Below are 17,127 nucleotides of genomic sequence, written 5' to 3'. Positions count from 1 at the left end.
ATGTGACGTCATTCAGGGGTAAAACCGCAAAGGATTCTGGGAACTTGTGGCAAGAGGTACTAGCGCATGCAGGCTTTCAATTGAACTCAGTTACACAGCGATAAAAAGAAACACAAAAAAATGGCAACAAGCTGTTGTATTATTAACTGCAATAGCCGGTGTTGTGCCAAAAAGCGATTGTCTGCCAAAAACTGATTGCTCGTATTTAAATTGCTATAAGTAACTTGCTGGGCTATAATATGTGAAACATATGTCAAATGCATCCCTCATGGATGACATAAAGTCATCTCTCCATCTCCATCTCCATCTCTTTTATTTCTCTCTCTCGCTCCATCTCTCTCTGCTGCTCTTCTGTCTCCTCTGTCACAGACTTCTCCACTTTTGATGATAAATCAGCCTGGTGCAACATGTAAGGATTGGCACAATTTGTTAAGATTTTGAGGAGTTTGAGAAACTAACCTTAAGCATAAAATAAAATGTACTATCAGTAACTTCATAGCACCCGCCCAGCAGTATATAAACTCCGTCATGCTAGCTAGTACGCAGTACCAGTTATTCTAAGCGCCTGTAAAAAGTCAGCACAACGAAAACAAACTCCAACTAAACTTGGTTTATATCTGACACAGACAGCAGGTCATAACTTCTTACCTGAAGTTCAGTTCCTCTGCCACTATGACCGGCGGCCGCCTCGGGTCTCTCCTCCTCTTGCCTCCCCTTTCCCTTATCCACCTGCTGGCCTCCACCACTTGCTGATGTTGCTAAATCTGTGGAAGCTATGCCATAGCTACCGCCAAACAATTCAGTTATTTTTACACATTTGGCAGCGTCTGCCTGAAGGGCTTGTTTCCTTTTGGCCCTAATTTTTTCTGCACCTCCTTTCCATTTTTTGTTCTCCATTTTCTTTAGTTCGTCTATAAGATTGCTAAACAAGGGGGAGGGTGCATCCGACCTCCTTGGCTGTAATTGGTCCAGCCCAGAGTCGATCATGACCAATTGGCCAATCCAACACCTTTCATTATTTATACCCTGCCAAAAAAAAAATCAAAAAAAAAAAAAATCGATCGGCCCATAAAAACAAAAAATCGCCAGCGGCCCACCGGGCAAATGCCCGGTATGCCCGATGGCCAGTCCAGCTATGCCCCAAACCAACCAAGCCAAAGATGTTTCCTCCATTTCAGCTTCTCTGCAGTGGAAATCTGTAGATTCAGTTCTCTGCTGATGACTGCGGATCAAGAACGCACATATCAAACGCGTCATTTCATTAGCTGCACTGTGCTAGTACCAGATTGGACTCCGCTGTTCTTTCAGTGGAGTCTAAACAACATGAAGAATTAATCTTTATGCTCAGATTCAGCTGCTGAGATTTGGCTCCATGTTGATGTGACATCATCGTGAAATCATCACACAGCTGCTGCATCCATGGTGACAATCTCCTGATCCTCCACATCCCATACCTGCTCTGTCGGACTGATCTGTGACTGAGTGCAATGAACTCATCGTCATTTTCATGAAATCACTCTGAGATGATCTGAGCTTTGAAACAGGGAATCCCAGAAAGCTGATTCTGTTCATCTGGACGTTTTCAGAGGGAGAAACATCGTCATCATCAGGTGACGTCTTCAGTCTCAGCTGACTGCAGGTTTCAATCTTATAAACAGGACATTTGCACAATGACTGAAACCAGCCCACTGAAGGAACAATGGGCTGTGAGGTCAGTTTATGATCATTAATATGCAAATTCTCATGACCACTGATCAATAACCATGAGTCCCATTCACAGAGTTGGGGAATGGCTGCAATCACAGCATGTAAGATGGTGACAGACGTACCCTTAGGCCCCTCCTCGATTCAGAGATGGTCTTTCCCCCTTTTCCCCCCCTCTGTCCCCTTCTGGCTGCCTCTGCCTCAATTTTATCCCACAACTTAGACATTCACATTATTCACACTCTCATTACACATACATATAGGATCTTGGGGGTGGGCACAATCACGGAGTCCAAATCACCATCAGGGTGTACACCCCACCCCTGACGTCGTTGCCCACCTCTCAATTTTAAATACACTTAGTCATTGAGGGCTAGCAGGAGGGACCATGCGCTTACCTGCTGCTCCTTGGCAGGTAGCTCCATGCCCTCCTGGGTTTTAAATGCACCTTAGAACACACATGCATCAACATTACAATGAGCGGGTGGAGGGAGGTTTGGAGTCTTCTCCCACCCCCATTCTGTGCGGCCTGCTGGAGCGGGAGGGCTAGTAGGAGGAGTTGGCCGTCCGACTGTGGTCTGGGGTGTGGGGCCTCCCTGCTGCTGCGGAGTCGGGGTGGTCTGCCTCTCCCCACCGCAGGGAAAAGGGTAACACCACCTGGGTCTGGGTGCAGTTCCCCCCTCCAGGGACAAGGGTACCTAGACCCGGTTTGTAGAGTACACTTGGGGAGTGTGATCGTGTGTACAGCGTCTCTTTATGTCTGTCTCCACGTTGGTTGAGTGTGGAGTGAGTGCATATGAGAGCATGAGGGTGGGAATGGATGTTTGTGTCTGTGTGTGCCTGTATGTCTGTGTCTATATGTCAGGTTGGGTGTCAGACGCCACCTCTCTGGGGACATCTCAGGCCCTCCAAGGTTTGGAGGCCTATCTCCACCCACCACCACTTCCCCTGCCGGTGGCGGACTTCCTCAGGTGTCGGTGTGTTGGTGGTTCTTTGTGTCTGGGGGTGGGCGTCCGGGTACACACCGGCTCACTCCTTGGCGGCCGCTTGTCGGGGCCTGGGGCCTGGGGCTCGCTCGGGCCCCTTTGGAGGTGGGGTGCCCCCGGCCTCTCGGCCTGGGGCTCGGTCACTCAGGCGCAGCTGGGGGCCGGCGGAGCTCACGGGCGCGTCACTGCAACTCCCCCTGAATTCTGCTCCGTGGCTGCTGAGTGAGCCCTCATCTGGGACTCTCCTCAGCTCTTTCTGGAACAGTGGCGCGGCTGCCCCTCTGTTGGTCTTCCGTGGTCTCTTGTGTTCTGGGGGCCTCTGGATGTCTGGAGTTTTGATCTCCTCCATACCCGCTTCACACCCTGGAGGACGGGGCTGTGGCCCCCCCACACTCCCTAGCAGATCATTACATGGAGAAACCTTTGGAATACAAGCGCGCTGATCCACACAGGTATGCACACATGGGTATTCACAGACGCGGACTAAAGCTTTCTTGGCTGCTGCCTCAAAGCACACTGTGCGCTGTCTATCTTGCGTGCTGCACAATATCGTTTATTATTTAGTAAATACTGATATCTATGACTAGCTAGTTTATTGTGATGGTGCTTTGTTTTCTCTATTATTATGTTGCTCTTTGTTGTTTGCTGTCTCCTCTGTTTGTTTTTTTTGTTTGTTTTTTTTTTTTTTCTCCATACAGGTGACCCAGGAGTTCTTTTTTTTTTCTCTCTCTTCCCCCCCCTTCTCACCGTCTCTTCTCCCCTTTGGTTTTCTTTCTTTCTCTCCCCCTCTCTCTCTCATTCATTCCCCCTGTCCTATTTATTAAAAAAAAAAAAAAAAGACAAAGGATGAACTGAAGCTCTGCCATCACGTAATGTCGCATACTGCTGTTTCTGATGTCATTTAGAAAAAAAAAGAAAAAAAAAGAAAAAAAAAAAAAAAAAGAGATGGTCTTTCCCTTTTCACGTAAATGGCCTCCTTGACTCCGCCCTCAAACCAGCGTTCCTCCCTGTCCAGGATGTTACATCCTCATCACTGAAGGAGTGTCCACTGGGCTGTAGGTGTGAACAGACTGCAGAGTCCTGGCCTGACGAGGTGGCTCTGCTGTGTTGTAGCCAGAGGTTGTTTGGTTTCCCTGATGTATAAATCCTGGTAATCCTCCTGCACTTGACAAATGTCCAGCTGGAATAACCACATTTACTCAGGGCCTTCTTGATGGTGCCCCCCATGTTTCTACCTGTAGTACTGACCCATGTAGCCTCAGTGTCCTGTTCTTAATGACAGTGACACTGGTGTGGTCTTCTGCTGCTTGAAGGCTCAGAGATGCTCTTCTGCACATTGATTGAGGGTTTAGTTAACTGCCTGTTGCCTACCTATCAGCTGAAAGTGGTCAACAACCACGTGCCACCTTCAAGGTCTTTGAAATCACGTTTCTTCCTCACTCTGAGGCTCAGCTTCATCACGTCCACATACCTGAATGCACGTGCTGCCGCCCTGTGTTTGGATGATTAGACGTTGGTGAGCAGCTGAACAGGTGCAGCCGACATGCAGGTACTTTCCCAGTAAACGAAGCCTTTAAATGCTCACACCTGCAGCCAGGTGAGTGCGAGAGATTAAACAGAGACAAAGCAATAAAGATCCGGAGACGCTGCGAGGGTACACTGAACAATCCTTTTCTTTATTCTTTTTTGTTATCATTTCAATATGTCTGTCAGGGTTTGTTTTTTTTTAAGTTTTTATTTTAAATTAAAATTTTGACACACTTATAAAAGACAGCATCTGCATAGAGTTGTCATCTTAAAGATCCATGAAGAGAGAGAGAGAGAGAGAGAGAGAGAGAGAGGAGGGGGAGAGCGAGAGAGGGCGGAGGGGGCAGGAGAGAGGAGGGAGTGGGCAAGGGGTGAGGAGGTGGGGGGAATACTGGCACGTCACATGAACTAAACAGAACAGCCAACAGCAGTACAAGAGAGGGGGGAGGACGGGGGAGGCGGGGGCTGGAGGGGGCAGGGTCGGGGGGGAATGTTTTCTTTCTGGAGGGGGGAGAGGGTTGGGGTGGTGAGGTGGAGTGGGGGGGGGGACAGATCGCTTTTACATTACGCTACGCACACATACACACACAAAAAAAACGGGACACAAGTTGCATTTCCGGTCAAAGTTGCGCGTGGCGCCCCTGTCCTCTCTCTTATTCAGCGCTTTGCTTTTTTCTGACCTCAGGGCTCCGCCTCCACCTGCCGTCCCCCTCCCCCGAGATAGCTTTGTTCCTCACTCATCCCACGCCCTAAAAATCAGGTGGGGTTCACACTTCTGCTGTCGCAATTACGGCGTCTGAAGTTCCCGTGCCATGGCCAACGCCTCTGCATGATAAAGACAAGCCCTTGTTTCTCTGAATATTGCACGCTTCGTCAGGTTAGGCCTGTGTGAGGCTAGAGAGCGGGCCTGAAACCAGGTGGTGGCGCTGGTGGCCGTGGCGTGGAGGTGACGCTGAGCCGTCACACCAGGTGAAACCACAGGAAGTGGACCGCTTCACCTGCGTGTCGTCTGGAGCTGAGACCTCCTCCAGGAACTCGTGAGGACTAAACGATGGAAAAGCCACGCAGAAGGAAGACTGCGGCGGCAGACCGAAGGTCATCTAACCATCTGAGACGACGATTCTTCTACTAAGATGGACGACTCCATTAACGTGCCGAGTCTCGGTTCTGACGGGCGTAAGCAACCTGGCACCGTGACACCAAGCCACTTTCGCCAGTCAGATTGTTTACAGTGCAGCAGGATGATATTGGATATGGCTAAGTGCTGGCAGGTTGAGTCTGTTCTTTTAGACCTAGGCTCAGGCTAAACTCTGGGGAAGCAGTCAGGTAAAGAGGCGGAGCTTTCGGTGTGTCGTTTGGCGAGCTTGCTTCAGCTGAGATTGAACAGGACGGCGAGAGAGGGAGAGTTTAAAACTGCTAACTTGGCTTCCAAAGTGACGTGCAGGTGTGGCCTGGAAAGCCCTGAAGGCGGGCTTAATTTTCCTAATATGGAGGGAAGCACTTTCATCAGAGGAGCCAGTGGGTGGAGCCTCTGGACCTGGGGTAACAGATGGAGGCGTGGCTGCATTTGTGCCGCAAAAACCTGTGTGGTGTTTTCATTCGCTCCTTCAGAAAGAAACTAAGAGACACGGGCACTCAAAGGGACGGCGGCACCGCTCAGCGGGCGTCCTGCTACTAAAAACACCGCCGTGCCTTCTCCATCCACAGGTGGGCGCAGACACAGCTTCTGAACTGAGCGTGTGCAGACGCGACAATAGGAAGCCAAGTTTCTCCTAGTCTCTGCTGTCGCAACTCAGCTGCACGGTACAAACAGAGGGGGCGCCACAGCAAGGGCGGGCGAAAGAGGCGAAAGAGGACAGAGGCCGGCCTACGTGCAGACTTTGACGGGAATAGATATCTCAGTAGATTTATACATAGACATGCAAGTCATTTTTTCTCTCTTTGAAGTTATTTACAATAATTACATAACACAAAGAATCCAGTTTCAGTTTGACAAAATTGCGAGCATTCAATATTCAATATGACTACTATTATTATGATAACATAACTCCTTTGTACTTCTTTAAATCATTGCTATTATAGAATCGTCATCACCTCCATTTTTAAAGTTGATTCGATCACGTTGTGTGAAGCCGTTCGGTCTCCCTCCGGGTTTTTGCAAATGTTTACTGCATCTTTATTTGTCTGTTTGGTAATAATCATAGTAATAACAACAGTAATAATGAGGATAACGATGTTATTTCAGTGTCTTTCCTACTTGTTATGGCAGGGGTGATTGTGGGCGTGGTCTGTCTCTATTGCCCCTCCCCTAACCCCTCCCACCCCTCCCACTAGAGAACATAAACACTGTTTAAAGTGAATACTGTCGGAGAGCAACGGGACGAGCGCGAGCGCCAAATAAAGAACACTGAACATGTTTGTGATGTCATCACCCAGAGCGGGGCGCCGAGCACGTTTTGGTTTTTCACAATAGTTTCAGGAAGACAAAAATCAGCGTGGAGGCGGCTTAACTGCGCCACAGCGGAGGAGCGACGAAGCGGCAAAGACAGACGCCGCTGTGCTCACGAGTCAGCGTGCAGAAATAACCGCAGAGCGCTGGAACGCGACCCCCAAGTCAGGGTCGGCCCACACCGCATTACTCCCACACGGGCTAACGGCTAACGGCGAGTCAGGCTATGGCGTCTTGCGTGTCGCGCTCAAACTCTCTTCACGTGATTTTTTCCAGCGTTGTGCGCCCGCTCTGTCAGAAATGGAAACAACAGAAAGGCTGAACGGCGGCGAACATCCAGATGTGACTCAGATTTATGTTTGTTTGTATTTTTGTTGCGTACACATGTGATGTCACACGACTGCAGTCGGCCTCTCGCACAGGAAGAATGCTCGCTGGAGGATCTGAGATCAACCTTTGACCAAATCTGCTGATGTTTAACTTTCTCTCTCCGGCTGTTCGGAGGTATGTGGGGGGCGTGGCCTGTAACCCTGCAGAGGAGCGTTGATCCTGCAGCGTGAAGACGCAAACCAACTGGGACTCACTTCACGGATGTGTCATGTTTTCAGTTCGGACTCTGAAGGTGGAGGGAGAGAGGCGGGTCGGTCTGATTGATGGCAGTGGAGGGGGTGGGGCTTTTCTATTTGTATATTTATTCTCTGTTTGTAAACTCGACTCGCGTTGTGCTCTTTGAGATTAGCGGCGAACATTTGGAGGGGAGGGCGGAAATGCTTTGGTCTGAATCGAATCAACGCCACGGCGGTAACAGTGATCATGGCGTCTGCAAGCTTCTCTCCTCGCTTCTGTCGCAATCTAAAAAAAAAAAAAAGTGGAATTTTGAAACCTGCTGCAACCCGCCCACCTGCGATTGGACGCTTCGCACACTGAAACACACTCGTGCTGCTTCAACACGCACACGCACACACACAAATGCAACAGTGGAAGCGAACACGCAGACATCGGGAGGTGACGGAGGCGTCCGAACCCGGCGGGAGGGCTGGAGTTCGTGGGATGGGAATTTAACCTTTCACATTTATTTAAACATCACACCGGTCTCTGAAGAAAACATCGTAAAAATGACGCGTCACAAACGAAAGTAACTGTGAAGTGTTTCCATAGAAACCAAACGGGGTCTGATTGGCGGTAAAGTGCACGACGTGAAGGGTGAGGCGGGGAGGTGGGGTACAAAAAACACCATCATGCAAACTCCACAACGCTTTTGCATGCCTTTTTTATTACCATTATTATAAGTAGTACACACAGTGGGATGGGCGGGGTCTGCAGGGCGAAGGGAGGGGGCAGACTCCGACCCTCTGCGCCATCTTTTTGTACAACCAAACATCTACAGCACGACAGGAAGAGACGAGAGGACGGGGCGGGCAGACGTGCCGACGACCATTTGAACCTTCACTTAGCCGAATCTCCAACTGTTGCCTGCGTGGGTTTCGTGAGGTTTTGTCCATGTTTTCGAGAGGATGGCGGCGGGACCCGACAAGTGACCGCCACGCAGGAGCGGGAACTTTACAGAAAACAAACACTCACACATGGCAAAATCAGTGTCAACAAGCTGGCTGGTGCTATGACGGCATCCTCGCATCCACCACAATCACCAACCCGAGACTGCCGCGACGACTGCGACGCCGCCTGGACAACCGTCAACCGCTCGAACGAACAAAGAACGATGAACGAAGCAGCCAATGGGGACGTGGGTTTAGGTTCTCTAAATGTCCGAGGGAGTCGTGAGACATGTAAACGCAGGTAAAACAAGCACACTGGTTCATATTGAATTGACAGCTCTACATGTGAAAACACCTAAAACCAGAATGGAACGAATGGGCAGAGAGAAAAGTGCGAGATCGACCTACATCTACAGACACGGCACATGACCACACATCTGCTGGGCTCTTTGGAGGAGTCGGGGCGGGGACGGTGCCTGCGAAGCTTTGGTGAACGCGCGTTATGTTTTGGTTTTGGGAAGCCAAGAATGAAACAAAGCCTAACAATCGTCTACACGGCACCACAGACATCTAAAGCTAATGCTAGCTACTGTGATGGGTAAGAAAACACGTTTTCCACAAAACAACATCCGCTTTCCAACGCTCGAGCTGGCTGAGGAGGACACACGACTGTCAAACGAAAGCTAATGTCAGCTTCCTGTCGGCAGGTCTCTACAGAGCAAGGAAGCAAAAAACAGCTTTGACTTGTTATGAAAAGCGGCATGTTCTGTTTTTTAAAGCCCTGTCTCTGAAAAGCTTCAAATAATACATTTCTCAGGAAACATGAAACAAAAACTATAAGTCAGGGACGTTGGAAACCCGATCAGGGTCCAGCTAAAAGATCCAGAGCAGAACAGGTGAAACCAGAGAAGACGCCGTCAAACAAAACTAATCGTGAGCACTGAGCAGGAGGGGACCGTGAGGTTTTAAGGTGGTATTTGGTCGTCCAGCGAGGCCTCAACAGAAGCAGGTGAACCTCCGTATCACAGAGCCTGAGCGTAGACGACCCTTCCTCTTCAACGCCGCGGTCCTACATGTTAGCGCAGGCGGTGGCGCGATCTTCAACACAGCACGCAGTCCTGAGATAGGCTGTTTGCTGCGTCACATTTCTATTTTAATCAGCAGTCGCTGTAAGGAGTGACAGTCCTGCAGACGTTCAGCTAACCGCTAATGCAACAAATTCTACTCCACATTTTCAGCCGCCTTTGTCCTGATGCCAGTCTGGACAGAAACGTCTTTAATGTTTAAAAAAGGAAGAAAACTGATGACCCATCTGTAACGAGCAGCTTCTACATAATCTACACGAAACACAAGCTAACGCTACAGCATGCTATAAGCGACGCAGTCACTGGTTCGATATGTAACACGGGGAATTCGCGAGTTAGGGGCGAGTGTCCAGTGTGTCTGCATGAAAAGTTAAACATGGAGTTCATGCATGAGCTGCTGCTGCATTTAATGTACCGCGGAATTTGGAAATCAGCACTGGGAATGACATCCGAGCCATCAACGTTCCCGCAGGTTTGCTTTACTGCTTTTCCACAGAGAACGTAAAAGCAGACGAAGGCGTTCAGAACTGATTTGAACTCATGAACAACGTCATATTAATCAGAAACTTCCCAGGTTAATGAAACTGGAAATTCCAAGTTCCCGGTTGCAATTGAATGCAGCATATGTTGGGAATTTATATGAATGTATGCGTGTCACATGTTCCACCTTCCACAGAGAAAATCCACCAATAGGAACACCTTCTGCTGGTCAGTAGCACCTGTGCAACTCATGCGCTCACACAGCGTGGATGAAAAATCGCACACACACACGCACGCACACTCGGGGCTGCAGGTAGGATCTGGGCGAATGCTTTAAAACGTACAGACTAAACATTAACAGCTAAATCGTGTCAGGCCGATACGTCACGGGACGCGTCACACGCACCAAAACAGCAGCACCACGGAAACAACGAAGCAACAAACGTTCCCCATCAAGAAACGGGAAAGCAACGATATCACCGCGACACTCAGGTAACCAGGGCAACCAGCGCTTCTTAGTGTTGTAGTTACATTTGTTTTTCTTCTTTACTTTTTAATGCGTTCTCTTCATTTTTTAGGATCTTCCGGAAGAACAGCTGTGACAGCTTCGAGATGACGACCGCGGACCTGATCAGATCACCGAAATGCCCAATCCTCATTGGCTGTCCCAGTGACGGGGAGGCGTGGTTTTCTAAACTGCATAGACTGACTCTTGCTCGTCCGAACCCTCCTTCCCCATCGTTCACCTGTCAGTCAAACGTCACGGTCTTTTCTGCTGCCGGCCAATCAAATTCAGCCTGACAACCAGAGGCCCTCCCCGGCTCTTTGGTTGGATAGGTGTGACGAAAAGGGGAGGTTCTTGCCGCGGACACTCCTCCCTCCCCCGAACTCAGAGGGAAGCGTGTCACGGTCAACGTCCTTGATGCGTCCTAAATAACGTGTGGCAGGCCGGGCTTCGCCAGGTTAAGCTAATTTCATTGGCTGACTGAGGTGAACGCCAGGAGTGAGCAACCAATGAGAGGTGGTCTAAAGAGGCAGCGGTAAAACCCCTCCTAGCAACAAGGGGGCGGAGCGTGTTCTGCCAAAGCCGGAGGGTGCTCGTTCTGCAGGCTGACATTCCGGAACCTTCGGCTGCTTGTTCCCGTCTGCGCTCTGGAACAGAAAGTATTCCAGGGCGCAGCTCAGGAACGCTCCAGGGTTCCAGAATGTGATAGAAACATGTTCTCTCTCTTTTTTTTTGGGCTTTTATTTTGTTATCTGAGCTCGTTCCCAAAGGCGCTAAGCTCCGGAGCCTCGACGGGCAGAACTCCCACCCGGCAGCCGTCGCCGTCACTGTCCTCGGAGACTCCGGAAAAACGAAAGAAACTTTTAAAAAATAAGAAAAGAGGCAAAACAAGCAAACAAACAAGTAAATGCCATATTATAGGTCATCAGTTTTTACAGGTAGCTAACCCACGTGTTGCTTCATGTTCAATACATTTACATGTACATCTGTAATAAATAGGTTTATCTGTACCCTCTTTTGTATATGTAGTGTAGTCAGTCAGCTATGATGTCATGGTGTTTTCTCGTGGTTTTTTCTTGTTTTTTGAACCCCACCCGAACCCGTGGTGTTTCCTCTTATCTGTGATTGGGTCGTTATCTCTTCCTAGCTGATTGGTTATCTGTCTTGCATTTGTGTTTCAAGTTTTTGTGTCGTCGTTGGTGTTTCTTTTCTCTGCTGGCTGTCGGTCGGACGGTCGGTCAGTCGGTGTTCGGTCGTCACGGCAGCAGGTGGCGGAGCGCGTTACATGCCCAGCGTGCCACCGATGGACGACGCCAGGACCACGCCGAGGATGACACAGCAGATGATGATCATGATCTTCTTCTGCGGGGCGACGACAGAAAACAGAGCGGTGGTTAAAGATGTCAAAAGTCTTAACACCTGGATGTAGCGTCCAGCAGGGGGCAACTCTGAGCGCACAAAATTACACATCATCTCGCTCATAACACAAATGGGGGCTCATCCGGGATTCCTTACCTTGCGAGCCTGGCTCTGGTATTTGACGGCCTTCTTGGTGTCGGAGACGGCTCGCTCCACGTAGTCGACGGAGTGCTCCACGTTGTACTCGATTCTGTCAATCATCTCGCCCTAAAAAAACACACGGGAGGCAGAATTTAACTTGAACCGCCCCATGGCAGCCCTTTGACGGGCTGCATGAATTTCCTGTTGCATCACGGGACGCACCTGGCTCTCGACCAGCATGGCCATGTCGACGAACATGTCGTGCAGCTCACGGATGCTGTTTTCCAGCTTGATGATCTCAGTGTGCCGGGTCTCGATCTCGTTCAGGGCCTGCTTCGTCATCTGAGAGTCCATTTTGATCTGCGAGGCAGGTTCACACAGGTCACAACTCTGAGCAGCGATGGAGTAATTGTGATTTTTTCCACCACTCTGATTTGCTTGTTCTTTTGTTTGTTTTTAATTTTCTCTCCATATTTATTGTCATCAGATTTTTTATATCAGTGAAGTCGTACAAATGAAGTCAAGAATCGAAGATCTTCTACTCTTCTCATGTTTTCATTTATAGAAGTTATTAAACTGGTTCTATTTAGAAAAAAATGCATAAATGTTTTTAAAGATTAAATTAAATTAAAATTACATTTTATATTAATTTCAATACAATTAAAAATCTCTTGACAATATTTCAAATCAATCTTTCAAATTAAAATCATATCAACCATTTTTTGTGAAAAAATTGAGCATAAAGTATTTTTCAGCTGCTTTTCGATGGATAAGTAAAACTAATAGGATCTTCCTTTCAGATGGTTTTATTGTGGAAAAAGTGCAACTATGTGAAATATTTTTAGACTCTCTTTTGGTTCTTCTTGAGGGAAACTCTAAACTTTGATTCAAATTAAACCTTTTCAGTGCTAAAGTCTGTGCCTGCTGAATTCCTGAAAGGCTTTTAATTTGAAATTTTTGAGCTGTACTGAAGTATGTCAACTTGCAGTTAAATAGAAAGCAGAGCTGAAGTACCTTGGGAGGGTGAAAGCAGTTTAAATCTTTCGATTTAATTCATACTAAATGAAAGATTTTAGCAGTTAAACCTTCTAACAGCACATGCTGGATACAGCTGTGACCTCTGACCTCCAGTCCTTTCAGAATGACTTACCTTTTTGCTGTAACCGAACAACTGCTGTCAGTCTGTTTCTTCCTGAGCTCCTCTGGTGTCCCAGTCACTATACTGTGACGTCACAACCAGACGAGCTCAGTGCTGATTGGCAGCTCAGTGTTCAGTTACAGTCACCAGCAAACATGGGAGCTTTTAATTTGAAGGAGCAGGAATAGCATGACACAACTCCTTCAAATTAAAAACCTCTGCAGCTCCCATCATACCCCTCCCCCTCCGTCCCCTTTCTGTCATGTGACAGTGGCCGTGTTCGCTTGATGTCTCAGCGCACCTCGTGGCCGTTCTGCATCCCAGACACTTGCCGGGATGCAGAACGGCACAGGTAACGTAAGCCGGGTGGGCTCAGGTGCGTTGCTTACATCATCAGTGAAGATGGCCAGCTTGCCACTCTCCAACATGTCCTCGAGCTCCTCGTTGGTAGTGGTTCTTCCAGCTGCAGAGAGAGAACACAGAGCAACACAGTTAGAGTCGCACAGCATCGCAGCGAGATAACGACGAATCAGGAAAAGAAGCTGACAGAAAATGAGGTTTTGCTAAACACACCAACAGAGACACATAATCGAACAGCTGATGGCACTCAGTCACTTGAGAGTTAAACTGAATCCAGCCCGATGTTAAACAGTAAAGCTGGGACGCTGTTCTTGGACACGTTATCTTACACGCCTGAACACGATCCAACAGGAAATCTGTATGAACATAACTAATACAAGCTCTTTGGTCATGTGCTTGGTATAAACCCACAGCCGAGAGACTAAACTTACGTAGAATTAAAAAATAATCAAGGCCAGAGTTTTGGCTCATGATGAAAACGTTAATATGTTCCATGTTTTCACAGTGGCCATGTGTCCACAAACTTTTGGCCACACAGGGTAAGTCTGGCAGCTGTGTGAAGGTCAGCTGATGCTGCTGAGAGGAAAGTAGCTGCACGCGGCCTCTGCAGTCTGTACTGTTTATCTGTCTGCATCAGTGTGTGTGTCCCTGTGTGTGTGTTGTCCTGTGATGTTTATCTACACACTGTGTTGACCTCATTTATTATTTACAGCCATCAAACTGACTGAAACACCAACAGCTGCAGTTCCTGTGACGTCCAGCAGAGGCAGCGGTGAGCCAGCCCCACACGGACAGATGTGGGTTCAAACAGCAGCAGCTCTGATGTTTAGATTGTCATTATCTTCCATCCACAGGTTTGTGCTGCCTTTCTAGTCTCGCTGACCACTCAAAGCTTTATCTCACCTACAGCCAGTTCAGAGTCATCAAGACCTTCGAGCCTTCGGGTTGAGAGATGACCTCTGACCTCTGAACAACCATGGTGCTGACATACAGTAAGACTGCGTGTTGCTGGCGTGTTGTGTACTCACTGATCTCCAGCTGTCTCTGGATGCGGTCCTTGCAGCGGTCGCGGTACTTGGACTGCGTGGTGTTGTACTCAGTCATCACCTCCACGAACTTGCGTGACAATGTCGAGTGCTGCAGGAACACAGAACACTTTTACCTGGAGCCATAAATTCATCCACGTCTGCATTCATAAAAAACATCTCGGCAGTTTTGTGGCTCGTTCGGCCTCCACCCTGAAATCTACACCTGTGTGTCACACATTTAGACAAAACTATAAGATGACAATAAAACAGCTTTGAAAAGCTTAAAATGCATCAAAAGCTTTGTCTCATCAGATCATGTGTGTGTGTGCGTTCAGACATAAAGCACGCACACTGCTGTCAGTGGTGTTGCAGTTCTTTTTCTCTGCCACCAGGAGGCAGCAGGGAGCAGACTGCTGGAGAGGAGTGGGGGGAGCCAGGAGCCAATGACAAAGCAGAATACTGCAGGGTCAAATTACAGACAAATCACGAGACGAGCTGCGGAGGCGAGAGGGCGCCTGGAGAACACAAATAGCACCGAGTCACATGGTTCCTGTGAGGAGGCGCACACGCTCAGTAGGACGTTAGAACAGAAAGAAGAAAGGAAGGTACAGCAGGAAGGGAGGATCCCTGAGTGGGTGACAGCACGGGGTCAAGGGTCACCGCTTGCATGAAGGGGCTGTTAACATTTCAGCTGGAAGGGCAATTAAACACAAAATAGCCTCCTAACATGGGGTCAGGGGTCAGGGGGAGGGCTTTCTGGCCTGTTTGAAACGGTGATGTCAAAACGAGCGTATGAGGTTTCACTTGAAAGGTATGAATTTATTGTCATGCAGCTGAAACGACCCCGTACACGTGGCTTGTTTCAGAGGTCAGATGTTCCACGTCACATCTGCTCTCCTGACAAAAGCACGGCTCACCTGCGTCTTACGGATCCTGAGGTCCGCTGATGATCTGTTGAGCCCCTCCTCCTGCTCGATGCTCTGCTCGATTGCTGCGGGAAAACAAACAGAGCGAGTTCAACGCTGAAGCAAAGCTGGCAACGCAACAGACGCGCCAACGGGAAACAACGAGGGCGAACGAGGACCGAACGCCTCGCTCAGAGTTCAGCAGGTTCACTGAGAAAACCGTTAAACAGCTTCAAACTAAGGTTATCATAGTGAACTTCAACCAAAGACTGAAAGCGAGTAATTCAATATAATAACAACACTGAATTACTGAAACCACCAAAACTCCAAACAGCAAACAGACATCTTTCATCCTTCCACCAGCGCAGCGGTTTGTGTCCAGTGTTTCTGCTAAATGTGTTTTGGCCTCTTTCAGAATTCATGCAGGAAACTGAAACTCGCTGCCTTCGTTGAGCAGCAGGGAAACACATTTTTGAAAATGTTTTTTTTCCATATGACAAATGAAAGAATGGGACAGTAAACTGACGTTAAACAGCCTGTTCACCAACACTGCCCCCCTCATCCTCACCCTGCTTCATCGCCTCAGCGCTCGAATGAAGTTGAATAATGCAACACCAAAGAAGCTCCACAGGAACAACGTCGATGTGTCAAAATCAGGTCTGTTGTCATATATTCAGGCTGAAATCTGCTTTCTCGCTGCTCTGACCGTAAACGACGTGCATGATTTGTACAGCTGGTGTTAGAGATACTTTCTAATTCTCAAACATGACCTGTGTTTATAAAAGTCCAACTTCACAGATTAAAACCTTCATTACAATCCAGAAGCTGTGACAGCAGAGGTCGACTACATGGCGTCAAAAGCTCTGTTAAGTGTAACGATGTCAAACTGAAGCAGCCTGACTGCAGTGAACCTACAAACACTAAACCTTTGGCTGCAGTAACAGGAACCGACACGTTTCTCCTCGTCTGCTGTGAACATTTGTTTGTGTTACTTCAGCACAAACTCCGCAGTAGATTGATTTGATTTAGTTATTCGTCTTAGTTTCTCTTTATATTGGGTGATTATTGCCAATTCCTTAGTGGCTTTTTGCCCACAGCATGAGAACCGCTCCTGAAGTGTGGATTTTGTAATAAGCTTGTCAGCCTGAAGGGGGCGATGCAAAGACTAGAGCTGCAGATGAACTAATGCAAGGTCAGACAGACTGAGATCTGTGAGGAATGTAAAATGAAAAGAACGTCACAGCTGGACGTTACCTCAGTGCAGTGTGTGTGCATGCGTGGACACCATGGTAACCGGCTGCAGGTCTGTCCTGTGTCATGTGACTCTGATGTGAGTTTGTCTCTGGCATTTGATGAGCTGAAATGCTTACATAATGGTTTCCACTCAGTCACTGTTCTTGTTTTAGATACAACGTGGGGACCCATGTCTGTTGGGAACACTGTGGTAATGAAGATGATGAAATCTTATGCTAGGACCTGCTTTAAGTCTCCATGAAATTAATGCAAGTTGATATCTTGTAATGTGATAAAATCACGGTGTGTGTGTGCTTCCTGGCTCGTGGCCCAGCTGCTCGCTGCTGGATCCACAATGACTCAGCAGTATCACGTAGCACTGATGGTGTGTGTGCGCGGTGTTGGTGTGCATTTGTCTGTGTGACAGTGAGATGAAAACTCGGTGAGTAAGCAACAGCTTGTGGGTCCTCGTGTGATTGAGGACGACTTTAGCATCTTTAGCTTATTTAGAAAAAAACATGTTTGTTCTTACGTAAAAATCTGTTGCAGGACTATGAGCTTCATGCTGACCACGGTCCAGGAGCATGATGAAACAGAAAATCTGACATATTGATAAACACACTGATGATTGATGTTACTGAAACAGATAGAAATAGGAAGCAGAATGTCTAAAAAAAGGAGCTTCATCCCCAAACTTTGCTCTTCTTGGTAAAAGTCCAGCAGATGAGTGA

The 17,127-nt window shown here is 48.2% G+C and overlaps 1 protein-coding gene across 1 annotated transcript in view; it reads right to left on the bottom strand.

Annotated features, from left to right (window-relative positions):
- Positions 1 to 4,345: 4,345 nt before the first annotated feature.
- stx1b (syntaxin 1B) overlaps positions 4,346 to 17,127 on the bottom strand; it is a 48,890-nt gene continuing 36,108 nt past the window's right edge. The window contains exons 5-10 of the mRNA XM_026163856.2: positions 15,176 to 15,249; positions 14,259 to 14,367; positions 13,260 to 13,333; positions 11,955 to 12,092; positions 11,748 to 11,858; positions 4,346 to 11,594 (exon numbers count right to left, since the gene is read on the bottom strand). Coding sequence (XP_026019641.1) covers positions 11,514 to 11,594; positions 11,748 to 11,858; positions 11,955 to 12,092; positions 13,260 to 13,333; positions 14,259 to 14,367; positions 15,176 to 15,249 — 587 coding nt within the window. The 3' untranslated portion in view covers positions 4,346 to 11,513. The remainder of the gene's footprint in view (positions 11,595 to 11,747; positions 11,859 to 11,954; positions 12,093 to 13,259; positions 13,334 to 14,258; positions 14,368 to 15,175; positions 15,250 to 17,127) is intronic.

Source organism: Astatotilapia calliptera, chromosome 4 (assembly GCF_964374335.1).
Source record: "Astatotilapia calliptera chromosome 4, fAstCal68.1, whole genome shotgun sequence".
NCBI lineage: Eukaryota > Metazoa > Chordata > Actinopteri > Cichliformes > Cichlidae > Astatotilapia > Astatotilapia calliptera.
This window is presented reverse-complemented; position numbering and strand designations above follow the sequence as displayed.